Here is a 25,992-nt window from a genome sequence, read left to right as displayed (position 1 = left end):
TTGCTACTGCGTAGAAAATTATCCAAAATTCCAGAGGGAAGCATACCCCCTCCCCCCCTCCGGACGCCCATGAACGCCAGCGTTCGTCGGAGTCAGCGTCGAGAGTTAGTTAAGGCCCGAACACACGTACGCGTTGACGCGCTGCAACGCGTACGTGTGTTCGGGCCTTTACGGATCTACGGAAGAGAGAAGCGGAGGCGAAACGCCAGCGCCGGGAGTTAGATGCACTGCTCCCGGAGCAGCAAACAGGAGAAATGCATTACAAATGAGACCATGCATAGAACAGAAAATAGATGATCCCAAACAAATCAGAAAATCACAAGAAAAGAACAGGAAGGGATACGAAACATCACATAATCACACGAAAAGAACAGAGAAGGTAAACACAATGGGAACACAGGCGAATCTATGCTCCGCAGTTCGTGCAGCTTTCACTTGGGGTGGAATTGGCTTTGATTTCTTTATCTGTACTGTCAATTACGACGAATTTCGGATATAACGAACTAATTTATGGTCATGACGCTACTTCGTTATAACAAGGTTTTACGGCCCGTGCAGTGCTCTAGCCCAGACGTTGCGAGCATCTGCGGAAAGCGCGTTTTGCTGTCGAGCCGACTTGCAGAACAGAAGCTGCGTCGGCACCGAGCATGGCGTCATGGCTTACTCGGCACGCATGCGCGAGCGCTCTTTATTAAGCGGAATAATTCTTGCTCTGTCGTTGTAACTTTGACGGCCCCAAGATGTTTTGACGCGCCGGCGGAGCGATTGTCGGTGATAAGACGCCCCCAAACCAGAGACTGGCGCAGTTCGGCGCAGTTTCCGTCGATATTATCAGGATGGCGCAGTAAATACAATTTGACGCACTTTGGCGCGGCAGTGGAATCACTGTAAATACATGATGAAAATGCATGTAGTCCGTATATGACAATAACACTTAGTGAACGCAAGCATATAACTTTAATGACAGTTTCTCAGTCAACCTTGACTCATTCACACACACAACACACACATAGAAAGGCCACTCTCAATATGTAGAAGTGTGCAGTGAATACTGAAATTCATGAACAAACAAACAATCAATGCACTTTGTAGGCCAGTCTGGGCAGCCACACTATGCTCAAGTGTACCACATCTAAAAGTAATTATTGTACTGCTACAATACTTTCCACAAGAAAAAGAAAGTAGGCATCTTTAGGTTCACAGTTTGAAAATTCCACTATACAGATTTTAGCAGGTGTGTGCAGATAACAGCAAACAAGTACGCTTACTTTGCATTAAAAAAGCATGCAGGGTTTGGAGGTCATCCTCGAGATACTGGAGAAAATACAGACAAGTGAAGAAAAAATGGCAAGGACATTGGAAAGAACTTCTTATGGCATTTACACCTGGTAAAAAAAAATCGCTGCATGTTACAAAGGCAAGGCAATACAACTTGCATGGAATAACATGGAATAACTGATAGATATATCCTATACTAATCTGGGGTAGTATTCTTCACCGATCACTTGCAGATATGCTCAAACCTAGATATAACAAACTCGGATATAGCAAATTATCGGCTATAACGAAGTAAATTAAGATTAGACTTGTCAAATATAGTATCACGAATATACATTTATAACGAATTAGTGGATATAACGAAGTTATTTTTGTGCCAGGTAAGACTTTGTCATAATTAGGTTTCAATGTATATGTACACGCACTTTCACGAGATTTCGCTTCATTCGATACCACATGTGTCAACAGTTGACAGGTCATGTGGCATGGTGCCAGGAAAACCGTTGGTTGCACACATCAGCAATCCCGGTGTTGAATCCCGCGAAATCTCCCGAAAGTGATTACGTTAGTGAAACTGATTGATTGAGAACACTGACTCTTACTTCAGTTAATTGAGGAAGCTTTGTTGTCTGCTCCATACGCCTTGCATGCTGAAAGTGCTGCTTTTTTTATTAAACAGGCTCGTGCTGTATGCATGAACATGAACACTGAAATGATACAAAAGGAACAGAAGACGCGGATAGGAAATGTGCGGTTTGCCTATTTCCACTATTTATTTTTGCGTACCTTTCCAGTGCTCATGTTCCTACGAACGTCTCACCAACTAGCCTAGCCTAGCCAAACCCCTTTTTTTTAGGTGTGTGTGCTTTCTAAAAGAAAAGTCTCCAATCTTAAGCACTGCCCACCCAATTTTGTTTTCCTCCACACTGTCTGCAGCCATTTTTCAAATAAAGTAGAATATCAGTAAATGGAAATCATATAAACAAAAAAACACTGCCTAAACAAAGCAGCTGCCTCTAATTTTGCAAGTTTTTTTTTATTTGACTGCTTCAGCATTAGACTTTCTCAGTAAACAAGACTCCTGTTAAGCGGAACGCACAAGTTTTGTTCAACGACAATTCTGCTGCACTTCTATGTAGTACTTCTATTTTGAGCATTTCTACATGCACAAGTCTTAAGTGCATATGGACTAATATAGTGTGCAACACCTCTGCATTTCGTGGCATCTGGCTGGCTCTTGCTAACATCAGGGCAATGTGTTTACAATATGGCCTAGCTAATGTATAATAAAACATGGTGGCATGAAAGAATGCAGAAAATAATTACTGTAAATAGCAAATGAGCAATGAACATGAAACTCAAACTTCATTACACTTCTAGCACTCGAGTACAACCGCATGCCAACAAATGGAAAACGCTGTACTGAGGCTAGCTCAGTGAACGTCGCACTGTCTCGTGCCGAAGCAGTTTGACGTGAAATTCAAAAAAGGAAGAAAAAGGGCTGCTTACTTTCAACAGCTGAAATGTTACAGCAAGCTCTTTTCGAAGAAAGTAAGCATATCAAGATGTTTCACAAACATTTCTAGCCACGACCAGCACTTCCTTCATGAGAATGTTGTACTTCATGGCAAAGCATTCACTTTCGGCTCGAACTTCAGTCCAGCTCAGTTAGAACTACACAATACAGCACACACCACACCCTCAAAGGTGCATATACTCGTGCACTGCCCAAACCATGTGCATGACATAGTCTTTGAGTATTGATGTTGCTTCTGATACAAGCATGTGTGACAATGGTACTTTCATGACAAATAAAAGAAAGACTGAGAGAGTGGCTCCTATGACACCAAGTATCACTGGGCCAACATATGACTGGCTCTAGCAACACTTTTTGGTCGACAACTGAAAACTTCGAGCCTCTTCCAGGGCTGCAAACGTTTGTAACTGAAAAAGAACTACAAAAAAGTGTAAACGAAATCCATCATTGTGCCTGGCAAAGAATAATATGACATAAAACCCACACTGCAAGCACCAGACAGGTGTGGGGAGATATCAAACCGTTTCAGCTTGCGGCCTCATGAAATATTTGGCAATATTTTTGTAGTGCCTGATGCGCATGCTGCAACATTGCAATTTAACATGCTATGGTTTGGAAGCACCTTTGTGGTCTAGCAATGAACTTTTTTCCTTCCCCAGCAGCACAGAAAATCAGGAGCATAAGTCAAGTGTGTGTTCTAGATGGATCCCACTTAGTGCCCTATCTTTAGGTTGTTGCCACAATGAAGAACTGCCTTGTGAAATGCATGTTGCTGTGTTACTGCACGTGCACAGTAATGCATGCACACACAGTAACAAAGTTGCAGCCAGCAAGCAAACGCATACATTAACATGTACTATGACGAGTGCAAGCGCCGAGTGGGATCCACAGATTGAAGCTCGGGATTCGAGCCAAGGCTGGCAGCCTCTCGTGGATATCAACATATGCTGTTTGTAAGGTGGATAATGCCAACTCATGCTGTGTTGTTACTTCGCAGCCATGTTGTTCTTTATAATTTTTTTTGTAGCCTTAGAGCCTATCAGACAAGTGCTTGTGCTGGGGTAGTGTCTTCGGGCAATAATTTCTGGGATACAGTCACTTTCATGGGATTTTGCATGCCTCGGCAATGCATATTCTAGTGACAGTGTTTCCGGCATTGCGGGAAGCTCTTTATCTTGGTATGGTGCCAGAGGTGCTGTCGTTACATTACTTAGGAGCACATGGTGTACGTTAGTCTACGTATAAACATATGCTGGCATATGCAAGTATACACAGAAGCAGACGGTGCAGTCAAGTAAACTCGTGCAAAGGTAATCACCGAAACTGACTAAACACTGCTCTGGAGTAGTGTGCGTAATGGTAGTGTCGAGTTTGAAGGTCAAACACCGTAAAGAAATCAATGTAAGGATGGATGAGGAACTCAAGTACAGTGAACACATTTGCCTCAGCACAAACATTTAGCCAAGGACAGCTAACTAACATTACTGCTTTGGCAACATAGTTTTGCGAGTTCCTCACTGCCGCCAACCTGCTCTGATGTGATTTGAATCAATATTATCAAAGGGAAGTAAATGGCGGCACCGTGATTACACGCAACCACGTGTCGATGAGCACTGAAAGCATAGGTCGAACATCTTCGTACGCAAGTCAGATCCAGTTAGATGGATGCTAGCAGTTGATGAAGAAAAAAAAAAAACATTGCAAGAAGTGCAAAGGCTTCATTGTCAATCATTTAATTGCAAGCTATGCAAGTGCCTCATTTACAGAGCTTTATGCAACATTGTTGAATGAAAGATGATGCTCTTGTGAACATTATGAATTCATGCTGCAGGATAGAATGCTGCAATGCTAAGCAACACATGAAATGCATACCATTAACATTGTCCATGTTGTTGATGGCATTTTTAATGTAACCAAACAGAAAACACATGTCAAACCATTTTTGCACGCACTGCTGTAAATCTCATGCTTTCCATAGTTTCTGCATAGACATCACAAGAAAGGTTTGAGAGTGCAAATAAACACAAATATGTGGACTCTACCAGGCACATTTGCGATTAGTGCATGGCTTTAGCTCGAAAACAAGCGGGATCACAGTAGTGCGCGTGAAAAAAATGTTTCAACAGTAATTCAAGTGAACTTGCTTATGATGTGATAAAAACATGTCAAAGAAAAAGTGGTGTTGCAAAAGTCAGAAGCACCACTGTTTCTTCTTTTCCCTAGCCCTCATGACTCTAAACATCCGTGACAGATGTCATTCGACCAGCCGGTTTTGGTAGCTCTCTCTCGTCACGTGCGTCACATTTCTATCGCAAAGGTCAAGGCAGACCAGTACAGTGCAGACAGATCTGGAGCTGACTCAGCACTTGTGTTCAATTTGCCAAGCTGTAGCAATTAAATATTGGCAACGAAACATACATGCTGCGACTGCATTTTCAGTTTCTACAGACTTTCGAATGACCTCACATGGTGCGAGCCATGAACTGTAGGTCGGGCAAGTGATTGACCGATGGATTCCGCAGATGCACAGCCACCTTGCTTCCTCGTATTCACACTTCACATAAACCTGCCTGACATGCAAAGTGATTTACAACCTGCCATGGGAACATGGTGTATTTGCTGACCAATTATGCTAGCACCGGCAATTGGCAGCTAACGACAAGGTCATGGGCGACGTACACCCTCGCAAAGCTTTACAAATCCATTAAAATTGGGTGTCATCCACTGTCTTCGCAAGAGTGCTGGATGGTGTCCCTGTGATCAGCTGCCAATGCATGCACTAGCCCTCCCTTTTACTTTGCGCCTACATTCCGATACGAAGAAATGCTTTAAAACCATGATAACATCATACTGGCACGTTTACATTTGCAGAAATGCCAGCCATGTTACTACAGGTTAACAGGGCACTGCTAAAAATGCGGATAGGCCATGAGACATCAAAATCAGGTGTTGAAAAAAGAGAAGAAAATACTACACAGACCACAGGCCAGCCACGCAGCTTGGCAAGTGCTTATGGAGGTACTAGTTTTGTGTGCAATGTAAAATATAGCTTTTGGTCTCCACAATGTTTATGCACAGACTGTAAGGAAACTCAGGTTCTTAATACGAGAGCTACTGAAATGCGGGCATCTGGTAGTGATGGCCGGGCAAAGATGCACTACTAGAACCTGAAAAGGTTGTGCGTTACCTAGCATTGGTTTTTCTGGCCACACAAGAAGAAGAAAAAATATTATGGGGAGTAGTGATAGGCTTCAGCTTTTAAGGAGGGTTCACAAAATATCATATAGCAAGAAGGAAAATAATATTCATGTTACTTTGAACGCAGTGTTTCCTTACCTGCACCCATTGGCATTGACATCCCTCCGTGTCAGACACCTTTGGATGGTGTCCTGATGTTTCATATATCACCTGCAAGGAGCCAAGCTCCCTGCTAGTGATTACATAAAAAACTGTTCTTGAAAGATCTGAAATACCCCAAATTCCTATCCATACAGTACATAAATTGACTTGAAAAGCCTGTGTGCACTTGCTTATGCCCAGTGACAGTTGCTATGTTCATTAATACAAACCGGCCCAATTGTATCAGTTTCCTGAATAAATAACTGTTTAAACATGTTGATAGGCGAAAAAAATAGGAAGAAGCATTTTTTACGCAACGTTACAAATCAGAACCTCTTGTTCAACTGAAAGGTGACCCATGCTTCAACCAGGAAGTTCTAGAGCCTATTCCCACTCCTTCATTGCTGCAGCACTGTAGCACCTTTCAACATGCTGTACCAACATGTTCAAATCACTGCAGAGCTTATCTAATGCAAAGCAGCAAATCTGAAGCGTTGAGCGCAGATTTATCAATACGGGACAAGACGAAGGGGACACACGCAGTCCCCTTCGTCTTGTCCCGTCTTGATAAATCTGCCCTCAACACTTAAGATATGCCGTACCAACATGGCCAGAAGTCAGCCCTTGCAGACCAACAACGCAAAATACCCACCACATGACTTCTGTTCAGTCAACCCAATTATTATAACTGTATGACATATTGATGCAAAATTGGCCAGAAATCGTCGCAGGTATTCAGAAAACTGCCCAACGGGCGAGAAAGAGAGTGAGAGGGAGCAAGATGAAGTAGTGTTGATGATGAAATGCGATGACGTTAGTAAGACACCACACTGCTAACGATTTGCGCCGAGACGAGCAAAGACGCTCTGTGGAGCGGCTGTGCTACCGCTGAAGCCCACGCGAGGGGCGACCAAAGTGACGCGCTTCGATGTTGGCACGACAGTGCTGCCCTTTCGAGTAGTGGACACTGTTGTGCGCACTGTCGTCCGAACGACACCGGCGGTCGTTGCAAACTTGGGCCCCAGCCGATCGCGCGCCGTGGCCACCTTTTGTGAAGTGGCACCTGCATGGGAGGGAGAAACAGGTGTTTTGTCATGGCTCGACGTTGTGACAATGATGGCCAGGAAGTGACAAGAAATTATGCTAAGCGCTAATGATGGCATGAGTAACAAACCATAGCTTGTACACAGGGCCATATAGAGGCCCACAAGAAGTCACCGCATATTTCAAAGAATATATACAGTCCACGTCCAATTTTTCGGACTCTCTAAGGGCCGCGAAATGAAAAAAAGTTTGGCAATCAAAAGAAATAAAATCATGTTTTTTGCTTTCTTCTGTCCTGGCCTTCTTGAAGACGATGAAACCTTATTGGACACTGCCCCGTTGGCCCAGCCCCTTGGCGGCTAGGCCGACCTTGCCACTTGGCCACGGACAGCCTCCGTCACAGGCTGGCCTCGGTCTTTACAAGGCAGGGAATGTAGGAATTGAGAGCCCTCTCCCCTTGCGCCACGTTGCCCAGCTAGCACATTGTGCCGGACCCTGCGCAGCTTGATCGCCGAGAACCACCGTTAAATGGCAACAGGGTGGGCACGGCCACGGTGCGGGGCTTTGTTTCCCACGCAAGCCATGCTTCTCCCTATCTGGTGTGAAGACGTCCTGGCGCCGCACTCTGCATGCCACGCTAGCCAATCTCATTGTATCGCGCAATTTTCTCAATGGTAGCCAGTGACGGCCCTCGGGCCTCCTCTCCTCCTGAGTTCGCTTCTGTCCGGCACTCAGTTGCCACAGAAGAGATGCTCTCAGGCCTGCAACGAGAGGGTCACATGCTGCCTTAGCAGGTGACTTCTAGTTCGCATGCTTGGTGGTCCCATTTGTGTGGTAGCCGATAGCCCCACAGGCAACTGTACTCGATTGGTCTTACAGAGTTATCCTGTTCGGCCCACAGTCCCTTGATTGTCACACTGTGCTGCATCTTAAGTTAATAAAGCCACGTTTGTTGACATCCTGCCCTGAGTGCCTTTTTGCACAGTGTCGGAGAGTCGACGAACCCGGCCCGGCCGTAGCGTCTTTGCATGTTGCGGTGGTGGAGGGGCGTTTCGTCGCTGCCTGACCGCGCTCGTTGGGTAAGCCTCGTGCAAACCCACTGCCACATAAATGGCGCCCAACGTGCCTTCCTCCACTAACTATGGCCATTCTTATGCACCGAGTCAATGGTGAAAATGGCAATGCCGCCAACAGGTCAACCACCGAGCATGACTGAATTTTCCGCCCTTGAATTATCCTTAGTTCATTGTAAGCACATTATTTCTATTGAGTACACCCATTATCAATTAGGTGGAAATCAGAACAGCCACCGAAAAAAGAGCAAAATTACTTGACTCTTGACTTGATGCCCCAGCTCCTACACAGGAGCCTTGTTCCCAAACTGTCAATTGATCAGCAAGTCTAATCAATAATTCGTTTGCTGACCACTGGCTTTAACAAGTTCAACAGGGGATCAATGAAGAGCTGTGATGTTCTCACCTGCAAGGGTGCTGAAACGGCCCTGTGAGCCTCCAAGCCTTCCAGAGGTGGCCTCGGTGATTGAGCGTCGCAGCATCACTGTTCCTCCTCCACCACCGGCCCTAGAATCGCCAATTACGACAGAAGCTCGGGGCGATGCTGTTGGTGGCAGGACTTGCCTCCGCATCATCGGCCTGGCTGTCTTGGCAGCTGCAAACAGTCGAGTGCAAGAATATGACCACACTGACTGAAGTATAGCACGTGAAGCAGGCACGACAATGTATCATCTGTGAGCCAATGTGAATATTCAAGCACTTGGGATACCAGAGCAAACATTCAATGCTTTGATTATTCGAAACGAACTAATATAAATATTTCACCGCATGCGATCTGCATGTAAAGGTGGTTTCACTGCAGCGTGGGGTTGCTGTGCCATGAAAACGCCCATCCAGGGAAAATCTGCAGTGCCGCGAAGCCACATTTCAAGGTTTTGTGTACATATTGCCTGCACCTTGATAGATAGATAGATAGTTAACTTTATTCGGGTCCGGAAAAATCTTCACCCCGTTGATAAAATTTTTTTTAAGAGTTTAAAGGTGTTTTATAGAGGCTATGTAAGGCAAATTTTAAAATGTAGCATATTTTGCAGCAAATAACTTGCACACTTCTGTTATTCAAATCATGCTACTATTCAAATTAGTTTTGAAATTATTCTATGCGATTACCATTCGCTTAAGACTTCACTTCGAACCAACAAAAGTAACATTTTACACAAGCCTAATTCGTATCACTTATAGGGTCCAGTTTACTGCTTACTACGAGAATTACCAGTGTAAACATCGGCACTGGTGCCTACAGCAGGAAGGCACAAGCATGGTGGTTCAGCCAGGATTAAAATTAAGTTTAATTCTGGGGTTTCATGTGACGAAACCATGATGCAATCATGAAACCTCTGTAATGGGGGAGTGCGGATGGATTTTGACCACCAGGGGTTCTCTGAAATTCACTTATACCAGTTCTTGCCTATTAAATGTGTGCAGTACGCATGCAACTGTGCTAGGCCACATGCACTGCCGTGCAATTGACTGAACATGCTTTTCGTAACGGTTGTCAGTGATTAAGCTGTACTGGCGCGTTTGCCACCTGCCGCCATCACGCCTCCGTGCATTTCTGCTGCTTATCTGTAAAGACATTGCCGCACGGCGCCGTGATAGCGGCTCCTTTAATTTCTGGTCTGCTTCACCCCATCACACTTCGGCAATGCCGCAAAGCTGACTTTAGGGCTCTGCTACTGTCGCAAACAGATCGACTCGCGAAAGCACTGGCTCGAACCCACGAGATAATAGATGTGGCAGAGAAGGGGGCTTCAATTAATGCTTTTCAGACCTGCAACTTGGGCAGAAAGTCCGAAAAATCGGACACCAAAGAGTTTCAACGTCTGAAATTTCGGACATTCTGATACATTGACGTCTATGGGGCTGGTGACGGTGCCGCGAAAGCGTCCGAATTTCCGGGCATGTCCAGAAAATCGGGCGTCCAAAATATCGGCAGTTGACCGTAACTACGTTCGTACTCGATGGATTCTAAAAATTTTTGCGGCAGTCGATTCGTGTTGCAGGGCCTTTTAAGATGTACTGGTGGGTTGGTTGGTGATAGCTTACGGCAGCGTTCATCAAAAACAAAAACGATACAGAAATATAACAATATTAAAAAAAAAATGTAGGTGCTGAAACGTCAGTGCTTACATTGTTTGCGTATTCTTCATGTTTCTGTGTCACCCTCGTTTCAGGTGCACTCTGCCATCAGCTATCTGATTAGTATCCGATGGATTTGCCTGAACTTTGGCGTTTGCTTCAGAGGGCTTTGCAATCATTCTCAAGAAATTAAGTGCGTTATAAATATGACTCGCAAAGATTACAGTTGTGCACTAAGACTAATTGCCTCACTATGCTTCAAGCTAAGTGCACTTGAACAAAGGGAAATATAACATCGAAATGAGTACCGTTGCAAGAATGTTCATCTGAAGTTACAAGAGCGAATATTCGACAAATATGATTACTAATGATTCCAGTCGTAGGTGAACAATTAAACATTGCAATACCTCAGGCTTACAAATTGTGATGTCCCAACGAAACAGAGAATTCTAAGACACATTGTCAAGGCGGTCTCCAGAAAAGTTCTGAAGAACAGGAAAGCACACCTATATCTTGGTAGAGGGGTACTTCTGCATTGTGCAATCACTGAAATGGGAGGGCACGCTGCAGTGAGGACCTCACACTTCAGTGCAAAAACATGACATCCACTAAGCCACAATGGCAGGGAGCATTGCTATAAAGGTGGCACATAACCTACAAGACAACTTTCCTGTACTGTGAAAATTTGTGCAAAATGACGGTACCGGCTATCCTCACAGCAGTTGTCAAGAGTAGTGTACCATTTACATGTTCGGCTAGAGTGGCAAAATTGGCTTTTGCGAAAGCTTGTGCCCAGATGGTATTCTGTAAGTCTAATAAACGGACTCTCCATTTCAACGAGCGCCAAATGAACAGAACCAGAGAGCTGGCAAAGACAGCTGGCACTGATACGCCGGCTGTTGAGCCTCATACAGGCCCCGCATGCTGAAATGGACTGTCCACTTCATCATCATCAGACTGACAACGCCTACTGCAGGGCAAAGGCCTCTCCCTTGTGTCTCCAATTAAACTCTGTCATGTGCTTGCTGCGATCCCGTACCTACTTTTAAAGCCTTGGAGCCACCCGTTACTGGCTTTTAAATCAACGCAGCCTGGGATGCAAGCATAATCTCCTTCTGTTTGCTGCAAAACAGCGCCGCTGATGGAAACTTTTCACGCTTTCACGTCCATGAACAATGTAAACACCGCTTTGTCGACGTCGGCGTATGTTGATGGCTTCAACTTCTTCTTGCTGTCTGTGCCATGCTCCACTGCGTTGTGAATCTCATCTTTCGCGTTCAGAATTTGTGGACAGAGAACTTGCTCGAATGCCAAATTTGGCAGCTACATCCTTCTTCTGGCCTCCAGAAGCAACGTCCATGATAGCCATTTTGTCCTCAAGAGTCAATATCTGGCGTTTCTTCATTGAGGCACTCATCCTTGGAATGTTAAACCAGTGACTGCATGCGTGGACGTGTGTCAGTTCGCACGTGCGTAAGGCGTCGTAAACAAAGAGCAATCAACATGATAGCGTCCTGGCGAAGAGGAGAAACAAAGACACGGAAAGTACAGAAAGCCAAAGTGCTGCCGGCGCTACTGCAGCATCCCCTTTTTCTTCTTCTTATTTTTTTAAAGGGCCAGTAAACAACCCCAAGGTCCAAAAATTGTAATGAAGGGAAATATGCAAACTTTTGCTATGTGAACATGCTGCCACAATAATTTTGCGAATACGTGCTATAATAAGAAAGTTACAGGGGTTAAAACGTCCGTTTCAGCTGGTTTCAAATTTTCACGCGGACTCGCCACCCTTCTCGGCGACAGGGAGGGGAAGGCGTAGCCCATCGTTGTGACTCCACCCACTTCGGCAACGTGACATGACGTCAGCAATTGACGTCATCGGCAAATGGTTGTATATTGTTTACATTGTAGCACGTGCTCAGCAACTTGACGGGCAGTTTTCGGCTTTTCGGTATTTTTGAACCTTTGTGACAGTTCACAATGCAGCAGGAATGCATGCCTGCTTTCCAAAACCACAAAGGGGCGCGAGAGAAAAGCGTTGAGAATTCCACTTGCCGCAAGGGCGACCCGTCCGAGCTACCGGAGATTCCCCTTTCTCCGCTCGATTTGCAGCCGACAACTGAACAACGCTTCCTCCACGTGTTGCTCATGTCGAAGGCAAACTGCGTGCAGGTGCCATGCAGTGCGGGCAAGATATGCACTGACAACTGCATTACTGCGTGGCCGAAACCGCATCACCGCAGGGCCAAGAAACAAGGCGCAGTTTCGTAGCGGTGGGTGAGAACAGGAACTGACGTACTGTTTGTTGAGACCTGGCTTAGATCAATTGACGAGCTCAGTGCTACATAAACTCTCCAATCGCCGAGTTTGCGTCACTGTATATACGAGGAGGATAGGTCAGGCGTAGGAAAGAAGCGCGGGAATTGTTTTTCGAAATGAAGGGTCTACGCGGCGCGCAGCGCCGTAATATTCGGAAAACATGATCGCCGCGGTCTACTGTACGAATTAGATAGCTTGTTTGGGGGGTGTAAAAAAAGTCACAGCCTGTTTACGGGTCCTTTAAAAGAAGTGTCACCCGGTGTCAGGTTAGTGAAGTGAAGTGCAGAAACTTCTGCAGTAACCAAAGAGTGGCGCTGCCAGCGAAGAAAAAAAAAATGTATATTTTTTAGGCCGGCGTGGCTTGGAAACATCAACTGGAAAGGGAGGGTGGTGGGCTTGGTGGGCTAGACCAGCTGCAGCAAACGGCGGGAACAGGTTTGAAGAGAGGGGGAAAGGACACACCCGCACCTGCAAGATCGCCAGCTCAAGGAATGCAGGCCCGCTTTGCGCACACTCACATGCACACACACTGAGCACTCGCTCTCGCCTCGCAGTTGCCGTGACTTCAAGCTCGCCATGCGTGACGCTGCAGTTTCGCGTTCTGTTGTTGGCAAAGAAGGTGCTTCTGGTAAAATGACAAAATTTGGGGCAAAATCTCTAGGTTGTTGGTGGGGAAAGTTCATTATTTCCAGGGTGTCTCCCGCTGCCACTTCATTACACAGAGGTCGCAAATACATGTGCTTCTATGGAGTAACGGTGGGAATAGAAAAACTTCGTAATATCGAGAAATTTGTTGTATGAAGGTTCATTATAGGCAGGTTTAACTGTAATTCGAAATATAATATATGCCCATAAAATAGTCACCTTGAAACGTTGCGAATCTCAGAATGGTTTCTCAAGATTGTGCCAAGTGGGAGTTAGCTGATTTGCCCACAACATACAAAAGAACAATGCGAAAATGACCACACTTTATTTAGCACTAAAAAGCCTGCAACTTTACCTTGCTTCTTTTTCTGCAGCATTAATCATTAGGCCATTCTCAATATTGCTGAGGCCCTCCACATAAGCCAATCCTATGCCTTTCATAGTGCCACAACAGCGGCGAATGAGAATGAATGCCTACGCAAGCTCTGCAGCAGTACACGGTTGCTTCGAGGCATTGTCGACATCATCTTCACTGCTCGGGTCAGCCTCATCGGCACTGGCGACGTCAGCCACAATCTGCATCAGTGCGGTCCGAAATGGCTTGTATGTACATCATCAGTGCTAACGAAATCGCCTGCCCCCATCAGCGATAGCACTCGGGAACGCTCACTGCTCGCAAAATTGATCGTCGAGACACGCTATGCCATTGTTCGCTGTGAGGTCACTCCCAATGTAATCCCCTGGCACTACAAAGCCAGCTTCACAAAAGAACTTTATGAGTGTGGTTTGTTTTACATTGTTCCATGCCCCTGTCATCATCTGAAGAGCTCCGAGGCGGTCGCTTTTCTGTTCGACTCCCAACTGAAGGTTGATCGGGAGCCTTTGCACCAGCCATCTACTGTATCCGACCTTAAACACTGATAATCTCTTGGTCGAGCCAGCTGCAGCTTCGCCGTGGTGTTGGGTGGCAATAAACTTGAAGGTGATCCTCTTCAAGTGGCTGACGACGTGATGTGCACAACAAATGTCCACAAGAAGAGAAACATTACGGTCCAACTTCTCCAATTTGGCATTCCGTGCACGGATCTATTCAGAAAAAAGGTCACACATCATCCACGCTTTCTTATTCAATGTGTATTGGACCAGGTGGCTCCTTGCGTTCTTACAGCAGCGTGGCGACTTAGTCTTGCCAATACAGTCGACTCTCGTTAATACGAAGTTCACGGGGACCGCGAAAAACTTTGAATTAAGCGGAATTCCAATTAATCACAATGAACGAAAAATACATTTATTTCAAAGCAGTTTATGAGAAAAAATCTGTGATTGCCGTTCGCTTCTGTTTGCTGAATCTTGCAGCAGAAAGCAAGTCCTGCAGACTGTATCCCTTTGCGGCACGGCGTCCTCGTTTGAGGACGCGAACTTCGGAGGCGCGTCCCATGCCGCGTGTTTCTTCAAATGGCCTGAAATTCAGTGTGCACATTCGTGCACGCTTCCTGATTGGACAACTAGCGGTCATTTAACTACACTGCCCTGTGTATTGCTGCAGAGGATCACTTTGCTGGAGACACTACCATTTTAGACGATCGTTCGACGTGCCGCGTTCCAGGACCAACGTCAAGAGTATTTTTTTTTCTCCGCTCGAAACAAATACAACCAAAAAAGAAGGTGTACATGGTTTTCGGGCCAAATAGTTGATTCTTTTTATGCAAGTACTGAAGCTGACTGATGGCAGAATAATTAGATAATTAGTAACACGCTAATAACGATTAATTACTGAAACTCACAAAAAACAACACATTTCTTCGTTTTCTTTCTTGACATGTAATACTGAGTGCCTTCGAATCATGCCATGCGTTTTTGACGCAGTTGCAGACAGTGCACCATAATGCGTGTCTGAAGGGGGTATATGTGCCTGAGTGCTTCCTCGGCGTTGCTCTCAGCAGTGAAAAACCGCTGCGCGAGGGCAAGGCCTGCGGCTACATCAGCAGCCCGCGGTAGTGGCTCACTTGCGTCGTCGTCGTCGTCAACCTCAGTTTCGTGACTAGGCTCGCTGGGCCGAACCATCTCCACGATCTCAGCGTCCGACAGTGCACCGCACATTTCTACCGAACTGTCAGTGGCAACGTACTCCTCGAAAGGGACGTCGCCGAGAGCTGGCAGGAGACCGTCGACGTCAAGCTCACTCGTGTCTTCTTCCCCCACTGTACAAGACACGTCATCATCTGCACCACTTGGAATGAAGCCGCACGCCCTAAAGCAGTTCGCAATGGTTTCATCCTTTACGCGACCCCACGCTCACACCAGCATATGGATAGCACTGAGAAGGCTCACCTCATACTGACTTGCATTGTCCATACACAACAGCATCCGCTCAAGAAGATGCTTCCTGTACAGTACTTTCACGTTTTTGATGATCCCCTGGTCCAGTGGTTGTAACACCGATGTAGTGTTCGCTGGCAGGTAGGCGACACGTATTGTACTCAAGGGCGGCACATTCATGTGTGCACTGCATTGGTGCACAAGGAGCAATACATTGCGTTTAGGTAACGCGAACTTGCGATCCAATTTTGTCAGCCAATCCTTGAATAGGTCTGCGGTCATCCACGCTTTCCTGTTAGATGCGTAGTCGACAGGCAGCGTTTTCACGCCCTTGAAACATCTAGGCTTAGCAGCTTTGCCTATCACGAGCAGGCGACATCGCTCAGTGCCCATCATGTTCGCCGCTATCAGCACCGACACTCTTTCTTTGCTACGCTTCCCTCCAGCACAGTCATCATCCTTAAAGATCAGCGTCTTCTCGGGCAACATTCCGTAAAAAAGTGCTGTCTCGTTGGCATTGAAGATATCTTCTGGCCAATATTCTCCCAAGTATTTGCGAAGCTGATTTTCCCTCCACGTAGCACATGCTGCAGCGTTGACGGCAGCCCTTTCCCCGTTCACGCTTTTAAACACCATGTCGTGGCGTTGCTTGAACCGTGTGAGCCACCCATCGGACGAAGCAAAGTTCTCAATGCCTAGCATAATCGCAAGCGATGACGCTTTCGCTGCAACGATATCGCCGCTGAGAGGAAGTCTGTTGCTTCGAGCCTCCCGAATCCAGATGAGCAGCGCTTGCTCTAACTCCGGGTGGGCGCCGGTGCGCATTCTCTTGCGAGACATCTTGAACTGGTCATTTTCGAATACGTCCAGTACCGAGCGCTTGTTCTTCAGGATGTTAGACAGGGTATTAGGCTTGATGCCGTATTTCCGCGCAATATCTTGCTTGGCGGTGCCTCCTTGTTCAACTTCTTTCAAAATTTTGACTTTCGTCGCCAAGTCAAGCGTCCGATAAGGCCCGCGAGTTGCCATAGTAAATGCACGTGGAAACGCCGAGTCCGCACACGACCGTAACGAGATCAACAATGAGGCCCGAAACCAGAACCGCCGGAGCAGCCGCTTCGTGATCTGGGGTGCTGCATGCAACTGCAATGCCATCAGCTGACGCTTTGAGCTGCGGCGCTGTGGTCAACTGCGATGCCCTTGGGTGCCGGTCGCACACGCATTGTTGTTTAGCACTTCAAAAATAGGAAATTTAACAAACATTACGATTTCCTGCGGGAATTCGATTGAAAATAAATTCAAATTAACCGAAATTTCAGACCTCTAGCTTCCAATTACCGAAAATTTCTTCCTGCTGAACTGCATGCAAAACTGACGGGACCCCCACTCCACTTCCAATTAACCGATAATTCCAATTAAGCGACTTCGAATTATTGGGAGTCGACTGTAACGAATGGCCGCAGCTTGTAGGAGCCATCCATGTTCGCCACGAAGAATATTGCGACGTGCATTTTGCACATACAGTCGAACACGGATATATCGAACTTGAAGGAGATCGCGAATTAGTTCGATATATGAAAAATTTGATATAAAAATATACAGGCCCCGAGACCTTACCAGTGGTGGACGATCACCTACAATCGGTGCATTCAAGAATTGACAACTAATTCCGCACACACGATGCCACAGAACGTTTTATTTGCGTGAAAAAAAAATCGCTTACCGTATTTACTCGAATCTAACGCCTTTTTTTTCGGCAAAACGAGTTGAAAAATCGCATGCGCGTTAGAATCGAGTACCGAAAAAAAAAAAGAAACTCGGTTATCGTATTGCCATCGGCATTTCAAAATGGCCGCCTCCTACGCGCCTCGGCCATTTCTGTCATTTGTTTCAGTTCGTACGTGTGCTGAGGAGTTAGTCATCCCGTTCTACATTCGCATCGGTGGCATGGAAGTGCCCACTCCAAATACTCGATGAGTGCACCACAATGTCGCATTTCAAAGAAAAGTTATTACATGTGCAGAGACGGACGGAAATCGGGCCGCATCGCGGTCGTTCGGAGTTGCCGAAACGTGCGTGCGAGACTGGCGCAAACAGAAGCAGAAGATTGTTTTACAGCAAAGCTTCACGAAAAAGTTTCTGTGGACAAAAGCAGGGCTGGTTTGCCGAAATCGAAGAGCGTTGACAGCGACAAGGAGTTGTCCGACAGCGACGAAGACTGATCCATTATGCGACTCGTATCGCCGCCGTAGTGGTGACAGTTTCAGCGGCAAGGCCCGCCGTTTGACTTTGTGTTTTCTTTTTTTGAAACTTTAGTTCTTTAAAAGCCAAATACTTGTTCTTCTGAATGTGCGAAGGTGGACTCCTACGGACTTCTTTCGTTCATTTCTCTCATGAAAAATGGGTGCGCGTTAGAATCGATGTTGTACTTTTTTTTTTTTTGGTCGCGGAAAACGGGTGCGCGTTACAATCGAGGGCGCGGTAGAATCGAGTAAATACGGTATCTTGGCCTGCTTCTTCGTCTTCGAAATGATTGAAGACTCTGGCCTTGATCTTATCGAGGCTGTCCAGGTGCGACAGCCCGGTTCCCTCCATGTCGCCGCAACAACGGCGAATCAAGCCGAACGCTGCCGCCACTTCAGCGGCGGAGTACGCGTGTGTAGCCGCCGCCTCATCCAGACCATCTTCCTCGTCACTTGAGCTGTTGGCCTGGGCATCCTGGGTCCCTGCGACCGCAGCTACAATGTCTTTGTCAGCGGGGCTCGCAACAGCCTGAACATTGCAGTTCGCTTCCACGAAATCGTCCGCGGACACTTTGGGTAGAACGGCAGCCGGGAAGAGGGACGCCAACTCGCGAAACGCGTCGTCTATGCGCTCGTCGTCGCCGTCTTCACCGGTTTCCACAAGTTCCGCCGTCACGAAGCCTGCCTTCCGGAAGCAGTTGGCCACTTCTAAAAACCAGGCATAGAGTGCCTTTTCTACTTTCCCGTGGGCAGGAGCGCACACACGACAGGCTCCCGACATTCGCTGCTCTGCCGCCTTTGCCTTGATATCCGCCTTCCTCTTCAGCAAGGTGCTCATAGTGCTCCGTGGCATCATGATGTCGTCCGCCACCGTCGAACTTTTTTCACCCGCCTCAACACGCTGTATGGCTTTCAACTTTGTTGCAAAGTGAAGGTTCTTTCGCTTCTTGACGCTGGCCATTGCTACACGAGAAGTCATCAATTCAAGCAGTCTGCAGTGCCTTTGCACAGCACGGACGCAAAAGAGGAATGCAGTGGCATGCGAAAACTCACGGAAGTGGACTCCGCCAACAAAGTGCTCGCGATCAGTCGTGATGGCGGTGATGGCTATCCGGGCTACCCGGCTACTTGCGAGGGCAGCAGCAATAGCTATGTATGAAAGGCGCAAGCTGTGGTTGGCTGAGCAATTACGAAAGGTGCGGGCTGTGGTTGGCTGATCAAAACTCACAAAACAGCAAAAAAAGAAAAAGAAAAGGCGAAAGCAGGAGGCTGCCGGCTCCTTCGTTCCTGCTCTCCGAGCCGACGTTAACGCGGAGAAAGCATAAGAAAACGAAAGAGAGAGAGAGAAAAAAAGCCATTCCGCAAGTTGGAGAACGCGCTCAACAGGAGTACAGTCCGAGCCCTCTCGCCCTCGCGTTTCGGCTGTCGGCGGAGGCGCGGTGCCGCGAAGGTCGCGGGGTGCAGCGAGTATCGAAGCGCCCCTTCCAGCTCGCACGGCGTTCTCCGATGGCGGGTAAAAATACCGTTCGATATAAACGTGCGAATTTCTATACTTTTACAAAGGATTTTCAAGGGGATAATTTACGAGTTCGATATAGCCGAAAATTCGATATATGTGGGTTCGATATATCCGTGTTCGACTGTATTCCCTCCACGACACGTGCTCCCTTTTAACGGCAATGTCTTGTTCAACAACATCTGGCAGAACAGCGCCGTTTCATTGGCACTGTATAGACCTTTTTTTCGTGAGCGCCGCCATATTGCTTAGCGGGTGGCGCCGTCTCTGCTCCGCGTTTGTATGGAAGGTATGCGTGCGGCTGCAGTTGCAGTCGGTTTTTTTCGTTCTGGTGTGCTGAATCTTGTATGAAGAGATGCGGTCTACGTAGGAAATGAGTCTGTGAGATGTCCTGAAAAGGTTTGATCCGCTGAAAGTCAATGATGTTATTATACGTCGGCGCGAACGTGTCGAAAGTGGTCGATGTCATATATTTTCGACACTGTCTGTTGGAAAACCACGCAAGTATTTCGACTTGTTCTAGCAGGGCAAGCAAGTTCCGCCACTCTTAGGGTATACAATGATTTTTTTTTCACTGTAATCTTTTAGTTATTTTTTCATTCATGGTATGTTTATGCTGTCGCACCGACTACCACTCGTACATTCGGTCATATGTGAACACGCAGTCCCGTGGCGCGGCATCTGTTTGTTGCTCACAAACAGTTGCCTATCTTGTTTGTCAACTTTTAAGTGACCGCTTATTACTCGCTCGTTTATTGCCCACCGGTGTGGACAAAGTTGGAGCTGTTTACAGGGAGCTGCTGGTACATAAAAACGATGCTGATGTTCATATGCCGGCGCGCTTCTTTTTCTTTTTTCTTTTAAGAGTCATGCTATTTGATTGGATTTAGGCGGCGATAAGATGAAGATGGTTAAACAGTTTCTTCTGCCGGTAAGGCACGAAGCGTGCCCGGGCTCGAGCCTTTGATCGGCATCGGAGGTGATTCGCGTTCTTGTTTTGTGTTGTTTTTTTATAACTTCGTATAGCAGATGTACTGTTCTTGCGAAATTCTTGCTGTCGTTTGCAAAGCTAAGCAGCAAAATTGGCAGTTCTAAAAACACTAGACAAGCGTAACAACGTGGTTTTTGTATCGCGCTTAGAAGAGAACTATGTTGTATATAATTGCGCGACATGTCAGGCATGGTTCTTGACCACGTAAAAATTGTCTTCCTGATGGAGTTGTTCTACACACGGAGCGACAGAATTCTTATTTTTCTTGTTTTTTTTTTTTTTACTATTCGGCTTTCATATCGCTCATCGTATACGATACACCCCGCTGTCTTACGGAAGTTGCAACCTCACGACAAAGATCTCACCACGTCCTTTTGATGTACTGTTCATTGAATTTTCATGTTTTACAAGGCTGGTACGGATCAATAATTAAATGTATGATGCCGGTTACCTCGCAGCGAAGTGACGGATTTCTCGTCCGTGCTAATACCGGTATACATCAGCTGCAGCGATCACCGTGTTAAGCCGAGCTACGAAGCTAATTGTCAGACCAAACACATTATATTAAAACATAATATTAAAACAAAGCGAAAACAACTCAGGTGGCTACTCGAGTGGTGCTTAGATGTTTTGCGCTTAACCGGACAAGGCCGTACTTGACCGCTTATGTTTGTTCGCAAATCTGACCAGATCCAATTGACATTTGACTGCGTGGAACACTGGAAATTCCGGATATATTGCGGCACTTGCCTATTCAGAACCTGTAACGTAACACAAACGATGTACCTTGAAGAGTGCGCACAACCGCAGACACTCTGCGTTTGGTGATGCACGTCACATACTTGTTCTGACAGCAGTTGCCTTTTTATAGTTGTTAGAACAACCAAAGAGGGCAAAGTGGTTTCCTGTTGGCCTTTCGCTGGCTGACATCACAAAAAAAGAGAACAAAATCCGCAGGTCGACTTAAAACATGCAAGAATTGTTTGAAAACGCCATCCAAGCACCAGCCCGCACACTCCGTGCCGTCACGCACGAGCCAGAAAGGAGGAAGGCGCTGGTTGCCAGTCCGGTCCTCCTCGCCCGATGCAACGGCCTATACAGTCGATCCCGGTTATATCGAACTCGGATATATCGAATTATTGGATACATCGAACAGTTGAGAAATCCCTTTGAATTTCCCATGCAAAAGTATGGGGCTGGTGTGCACGCATATCGAACTCCCACACAGCGAAACATCCGCTATATCGAACGCTGCGCAGCGCCGAAGCCCAGAAAGTGCATTTTTCCAAACAAATATTCATCATTTTTCGACCTCCTTCTAACAAGTTCCGATCACTTGTTGCGCACAGGTGACGAAAAGGCGGTGTTATTCCATTGTGTTGATCTAGCTCGTTACACAGCGCCTGTCAGTGCACCGGTCTTTTGGTGCGCGATCCACAGGTTTTAACGTGCGCGCATAGTGTTTTTCAAAAAGGCTGATTGCCGGGGTCACCAAAATGAGAATGCGAAGTGACTTGGCAGCCTCATTGTCATGTTTGCATCCCCTTCCTTGTTTGTTTGCACACGATGGCATGCGTGCCCGAAAAGCATGGCCTTCGAGATGTGCAATTTCGTGACGTATTTTGGGTGTTTTCGGTTTTAAAACACACATCTCGGAGGCTACGCTTTTTTTTCGCACTTCTCGCCAAAGCAAAGACTGCCTTCTACAAAGCCACAACTGCCATTGCTATCGCCAACATGTCGACGGTGGAGAAGCAGGAGAAGTGGTTTATGCAGCGTTGTAGTGGCATGTGGACTTGTGTACTTCTTGCTTTGTTCTTGATAAATCGTCATTCGGGAGTCGAACTAAACATTGTCCCGCCCGTAGTGATAAAAATGATGACTGGTGCTTGGAGCGACGTCAAGTAAAGCACTGTCGTGCACTGTTTCCTTGCAGGTCTTGGTGCCAGATTGCGACTTTGGGTGCGTCCTGACTGCTGACTACGGCGTACGGTGCAACAGTGAATTTTGCGACTTATTAGCGTTTCCGGGCGCCATATCACACAGCAAGAGACTTCATCGGTGCAGATAACGACGTAGCTGTTTCTGGCTGCATCAATGCAGAGATCATAGCTGACGTTGCAGGGCCAGCAGAAATGGACCTGTACGGTTTGAAGGTGCCAATACCGCCGCTGCCACCGCTAAACCCTTTACCGTGCTACAGAGCTTGCATCGGCGTTCAGCGTCAATCACCGCTGTTGTGGCCGAAGGTGCTGAATTTGCTTATTTGGAAAGCTTCAATAATATTGATGATGACTTGATGAACTTCACGGCGCGCAAGAAGCAAGACAAGTTTACAGACTATTTTCATGCAAAATAAAGTGCGGTAACTTGCAAAAGAAGAAGTTGTCGCCTTGTTCTTTAGCATATGTGAGCAAATCGTCAGGTTCGCGCTTTTTACGATTTCCAAAAACTGTGTCAAGGCCTGCAGTGCTTTAATTAAAGCCTTAAATGCGCATATTTTGTATTTCGAATTCTCAATAAATCTAACCATTTCGCGGTCCCCTTCAAATCGATATATCTGGCATCGACTGTATATCTGACAGTGAAAAGCTGTCGCGAATGTTAGGCCACTCTTCAGAGAGCCACTTTTCCATGTCATGCCTGTTTGTCATGCCACTTTCGCTGGACAGGGCCTTCCCAATGATGCTGTAGCAACTCTCAAAGCATTGCTGCCAGTTGGTGCCACCAGTGAAGCTGTCTAACCCAAAGGCTGCTGCAGACCACCTCGCCTTTTCCATGAGCATCAGGTCACCAATGGGAATGTTTTTTGCCCAAGTCTCCAAGAACCAGGAGTACAGAGCCTCTTCAACATTGTCGTATGCAGGAACACGCATGTGACAAACATGAGAATGGCACGACTGGGCAGCCTCCACCTTTACATAATCTTTATTCCACAGAATCGTGCTCCGAGGAACTGACGACTTCTGTTCACCAGCCTTCACATGCCGAATGATGTTGGCTTTGGTTTGCAAATCCAAATTCTTCCATTTTTCCATGTCCATGGCGTCCACGTTCAACACATGCTGCAGACAATGAAGCACACAAGCCGAAAACGTAGGAGACCGGCGAGAGGTGACTATGCCAGCACACCACCCACAAACAACAAAGCAATGCGGCAATGGGGAAGGGGGCCCCTCTGTTAAAACACTCTCAGTCATGGCAACGGCACTTGTGCCTTTGTACAGACTGCCGCTACCTTGGATAACAAAAAAAAAAAAAAAGAAGAGAAAAACATACCCGTCGCATACAGCTAGTAAAAGCATGGTCTTCGAGATCTGAAATGGCCATCGTTGCATGGGGCGTCGATGGAAACATATCAAAGGCTGCGCTGTTGGGAACTGCATGCCTAGTGTGTGGACTAGCATGACAATGCGCACATCGCGCCGAGGCAGACTACCAAGGAAGTTTTATTTGGAGCTTAAAGCTGTCCGCATACTTAGTTAAAGACACTGTTGCTGTGCATTGCAACATGAATATAGTGCAGCAGACAAGCGGTGCACTGGCAAATGCTGTGGAACTTACCGAAGTAACTCAAATTTTCGCCACAGGTGTGCACTAACAGGGACAGGAACCCTTTGAAAAGCGACTGAAATGTGATTTACCGTATATACTCGTGTAAGGGCCGCACACCTACTTTGGAGGGGGAATTTCGAAAAAAATTCAAAAAGTCCCGCCAGAAAAGTGTAGTTAGTTAAATTGCAGCTAGATGGCGCTGCCAGCTTTTCCGCTTCCGCCGACCTCGACGACGCCATTACTGCTTTGTGTGGCGCATCGTTTGCATCGTGTGGGTAGCTTGGCAGTGTTTCTTCAGATCGGTGTTGTCGGCGTCACTTTGTCTGTAGTAGTGAGCCCTGTTTGAGCCATCGCAGGTGAGGGACGATGGGCCGGCACTTGAGATCTTTCACTGCAGCATTTAAACTGCAAGTGATTGAATATGCCGAGGAGCACGGCAAGCGAGAAGCTGGATGCAAATTTGACGTCGATGAGAAGCGTGTGCGTTAGTGGATGAAACAGAAAGATGCCCTCGCCGCTACCAACAGGAGCCGCAAGGCATTTCGCGGAAAGAAGTGCAAGTACCCGGAACTTGAAGGCGAACTTGTCAAATATGTCATCGACACTTGAAGGGACGGCTACGCCGTCTCAACTGACATGATCCGCGTGAAAGCCCTGGCCATCGCTCGCCACATGGAAATACCCCAGGCACAATTCAAGGCAAGTCGGGGTTGGGCTATGCGGTTTATGAACTGTAACCAGCTATCCATCCGCCGCCGAACAACGCTTTGTCAAAGGCTTCCAGGCGAGTACGAAAGCCACGTGATTAAGTTCCATCGCTTTGTAAATGGTCTCAGGAGGGAGCATGACTAAGACCTCTCCCAAATTGGGAATGCGGACCAGACTCCTGTGTGGTTCGATGCACCAGAAAGCAACACAGTGGATTTAAAAGGTGCGAAAAGTGTGTGTGTGCGCACGACCAGCACAGAACGTCAAAGATGCACTGTGATGCTGTGCATCACGGCAGACGGCAGAAAACTTCCGCCGTACGTCGTACGAGGCGAGCTCTTCCGAGAACGAGGACAGTGATAGCGAAATGGAATCGTAATAGAAACATTCCTGGAATGTGATTTGCGACTCTCTTGCACTCTGCTACTGTCGCGAAAACAGTACAGACCTTTGGTGAGCTGTCATCGGCCTGATTCATGTAAGGGCCGCACCAAGCAAAAATTTCGAAAAAAATGTGCGGCCCTTACACGAGTATATACGGTATATCAGGGCTTTGACACGGTGCAGCATTCGATATATTAAATGCATCGGCATATGAGTGTTAAATATATGTGCACGTGCCCTATGCATTTACATGGGATTTTCAAGGTGATGTTTCGGCTGCTTGATATAGGCAATATTCGATAAATCCGAGTTTGCTATATACAGGACCGGCCATATAATCGAATCTACAGAGCATGAAAGACTCAATGAAGGTGCTATGAAGGAATCCAGACACGTTATGCTGGTGTCTTCGACAGCCCGAAAAGTACACGCCAGCATATACTGCCCACTGCACCCAAGAATCACAGTGCTGACAGATGGCACTACCCCATGGCACAACTACATGACAGATTGCATGAACTTTCGCAGTGCAGAAAAACTGCCTCATGAGTTATGCAACTCGTCTATGTCAGGGTGGGTGGCACTTACAGCTAGTGAGCGAGATGATTCGGCTCGGCTTGGCTGCAGCTGCCAAGACGGCTTGGTAGGGTGCGGGCAGCTGCCGCTTTGTGGTCAACACAGTCCTCGGTGGATCCCTTTCAGGCTCCTCAGCAGCACTTGGCCCCAGGCGCTGGAAGACGGTGCTGCTTCCCGACTGGGTCAAGTTAATGTGTTTCTTGGTACAGAAAATCCGTTATGTGGAAGCTCACAAGATGTAAAAAGGTTTATGAAAGTGAAAAGCTCTCGACTTATTTAGTAGCATGATGCTACACGAAGAATTTGTATGAATCTCACAGAATGAAAGCTCCCTAGTTTAGGAAAAATTCGTCCTGCTTTGTGCGTATGACAAATTAACGGGGACCGAG

At 46.9% G+C, this 25,992-nt stretch overlaps 1 protein-coding gene across 1 annotated transcript in view; it reads right to left on the bottom strand.

Moving 5' to 3' along the window:
• Positions 1 to 938: 938 nt before the first annotated feature.
• Positions 939 to 25,992, bottom strand: part of LOC119373943 (uncharacterized protein C19orf47 homolog) — a 46,201-nt gene continuing 21,147 nt past the window's right edge. The window contains exons 7-9 of the mRNA XM_037644004.2: positions 25,616 to 25,781; positions 8,678 to 8,866; positions 939 to 7,217 (exon numbers count right to left, since the gene is read on the bottom strand). Coding sequence (XP_037499932.1) covers positions 6,988 to 7,217; positions 8,678 to 8,866; positions 25,616 to 25,781 — 585 coding nt within the window. The 3' untranslated portion in view covers positions 939 to 6,987. The remainder of the gene's footprint in view (positions 7,218 to 8,677; positions 8,867 to 25,615; positions 25,782 to 25,992) is intronic.

Source organism: Rhipicephalus sanguineus, chromosome 11, assembly GCF_013339695.2.
Source record: "Rhipicephalus sanguineus isolate Rsan-2018 chromosome 11, BIME_Rsan_1.4, whole genome shotgun sequence".
Classification (NCBI taxonomy): domain Eukaryota; kingdom Metazoa; phylum Arthropoda; class Arachnida; order Ixodida; family Ixodidae; genus Rhipicephalus; species Rhipicephalus sanguineus.
This window is presented reverse-complemented; position numbering and strand designations above follow the sequence as displayed.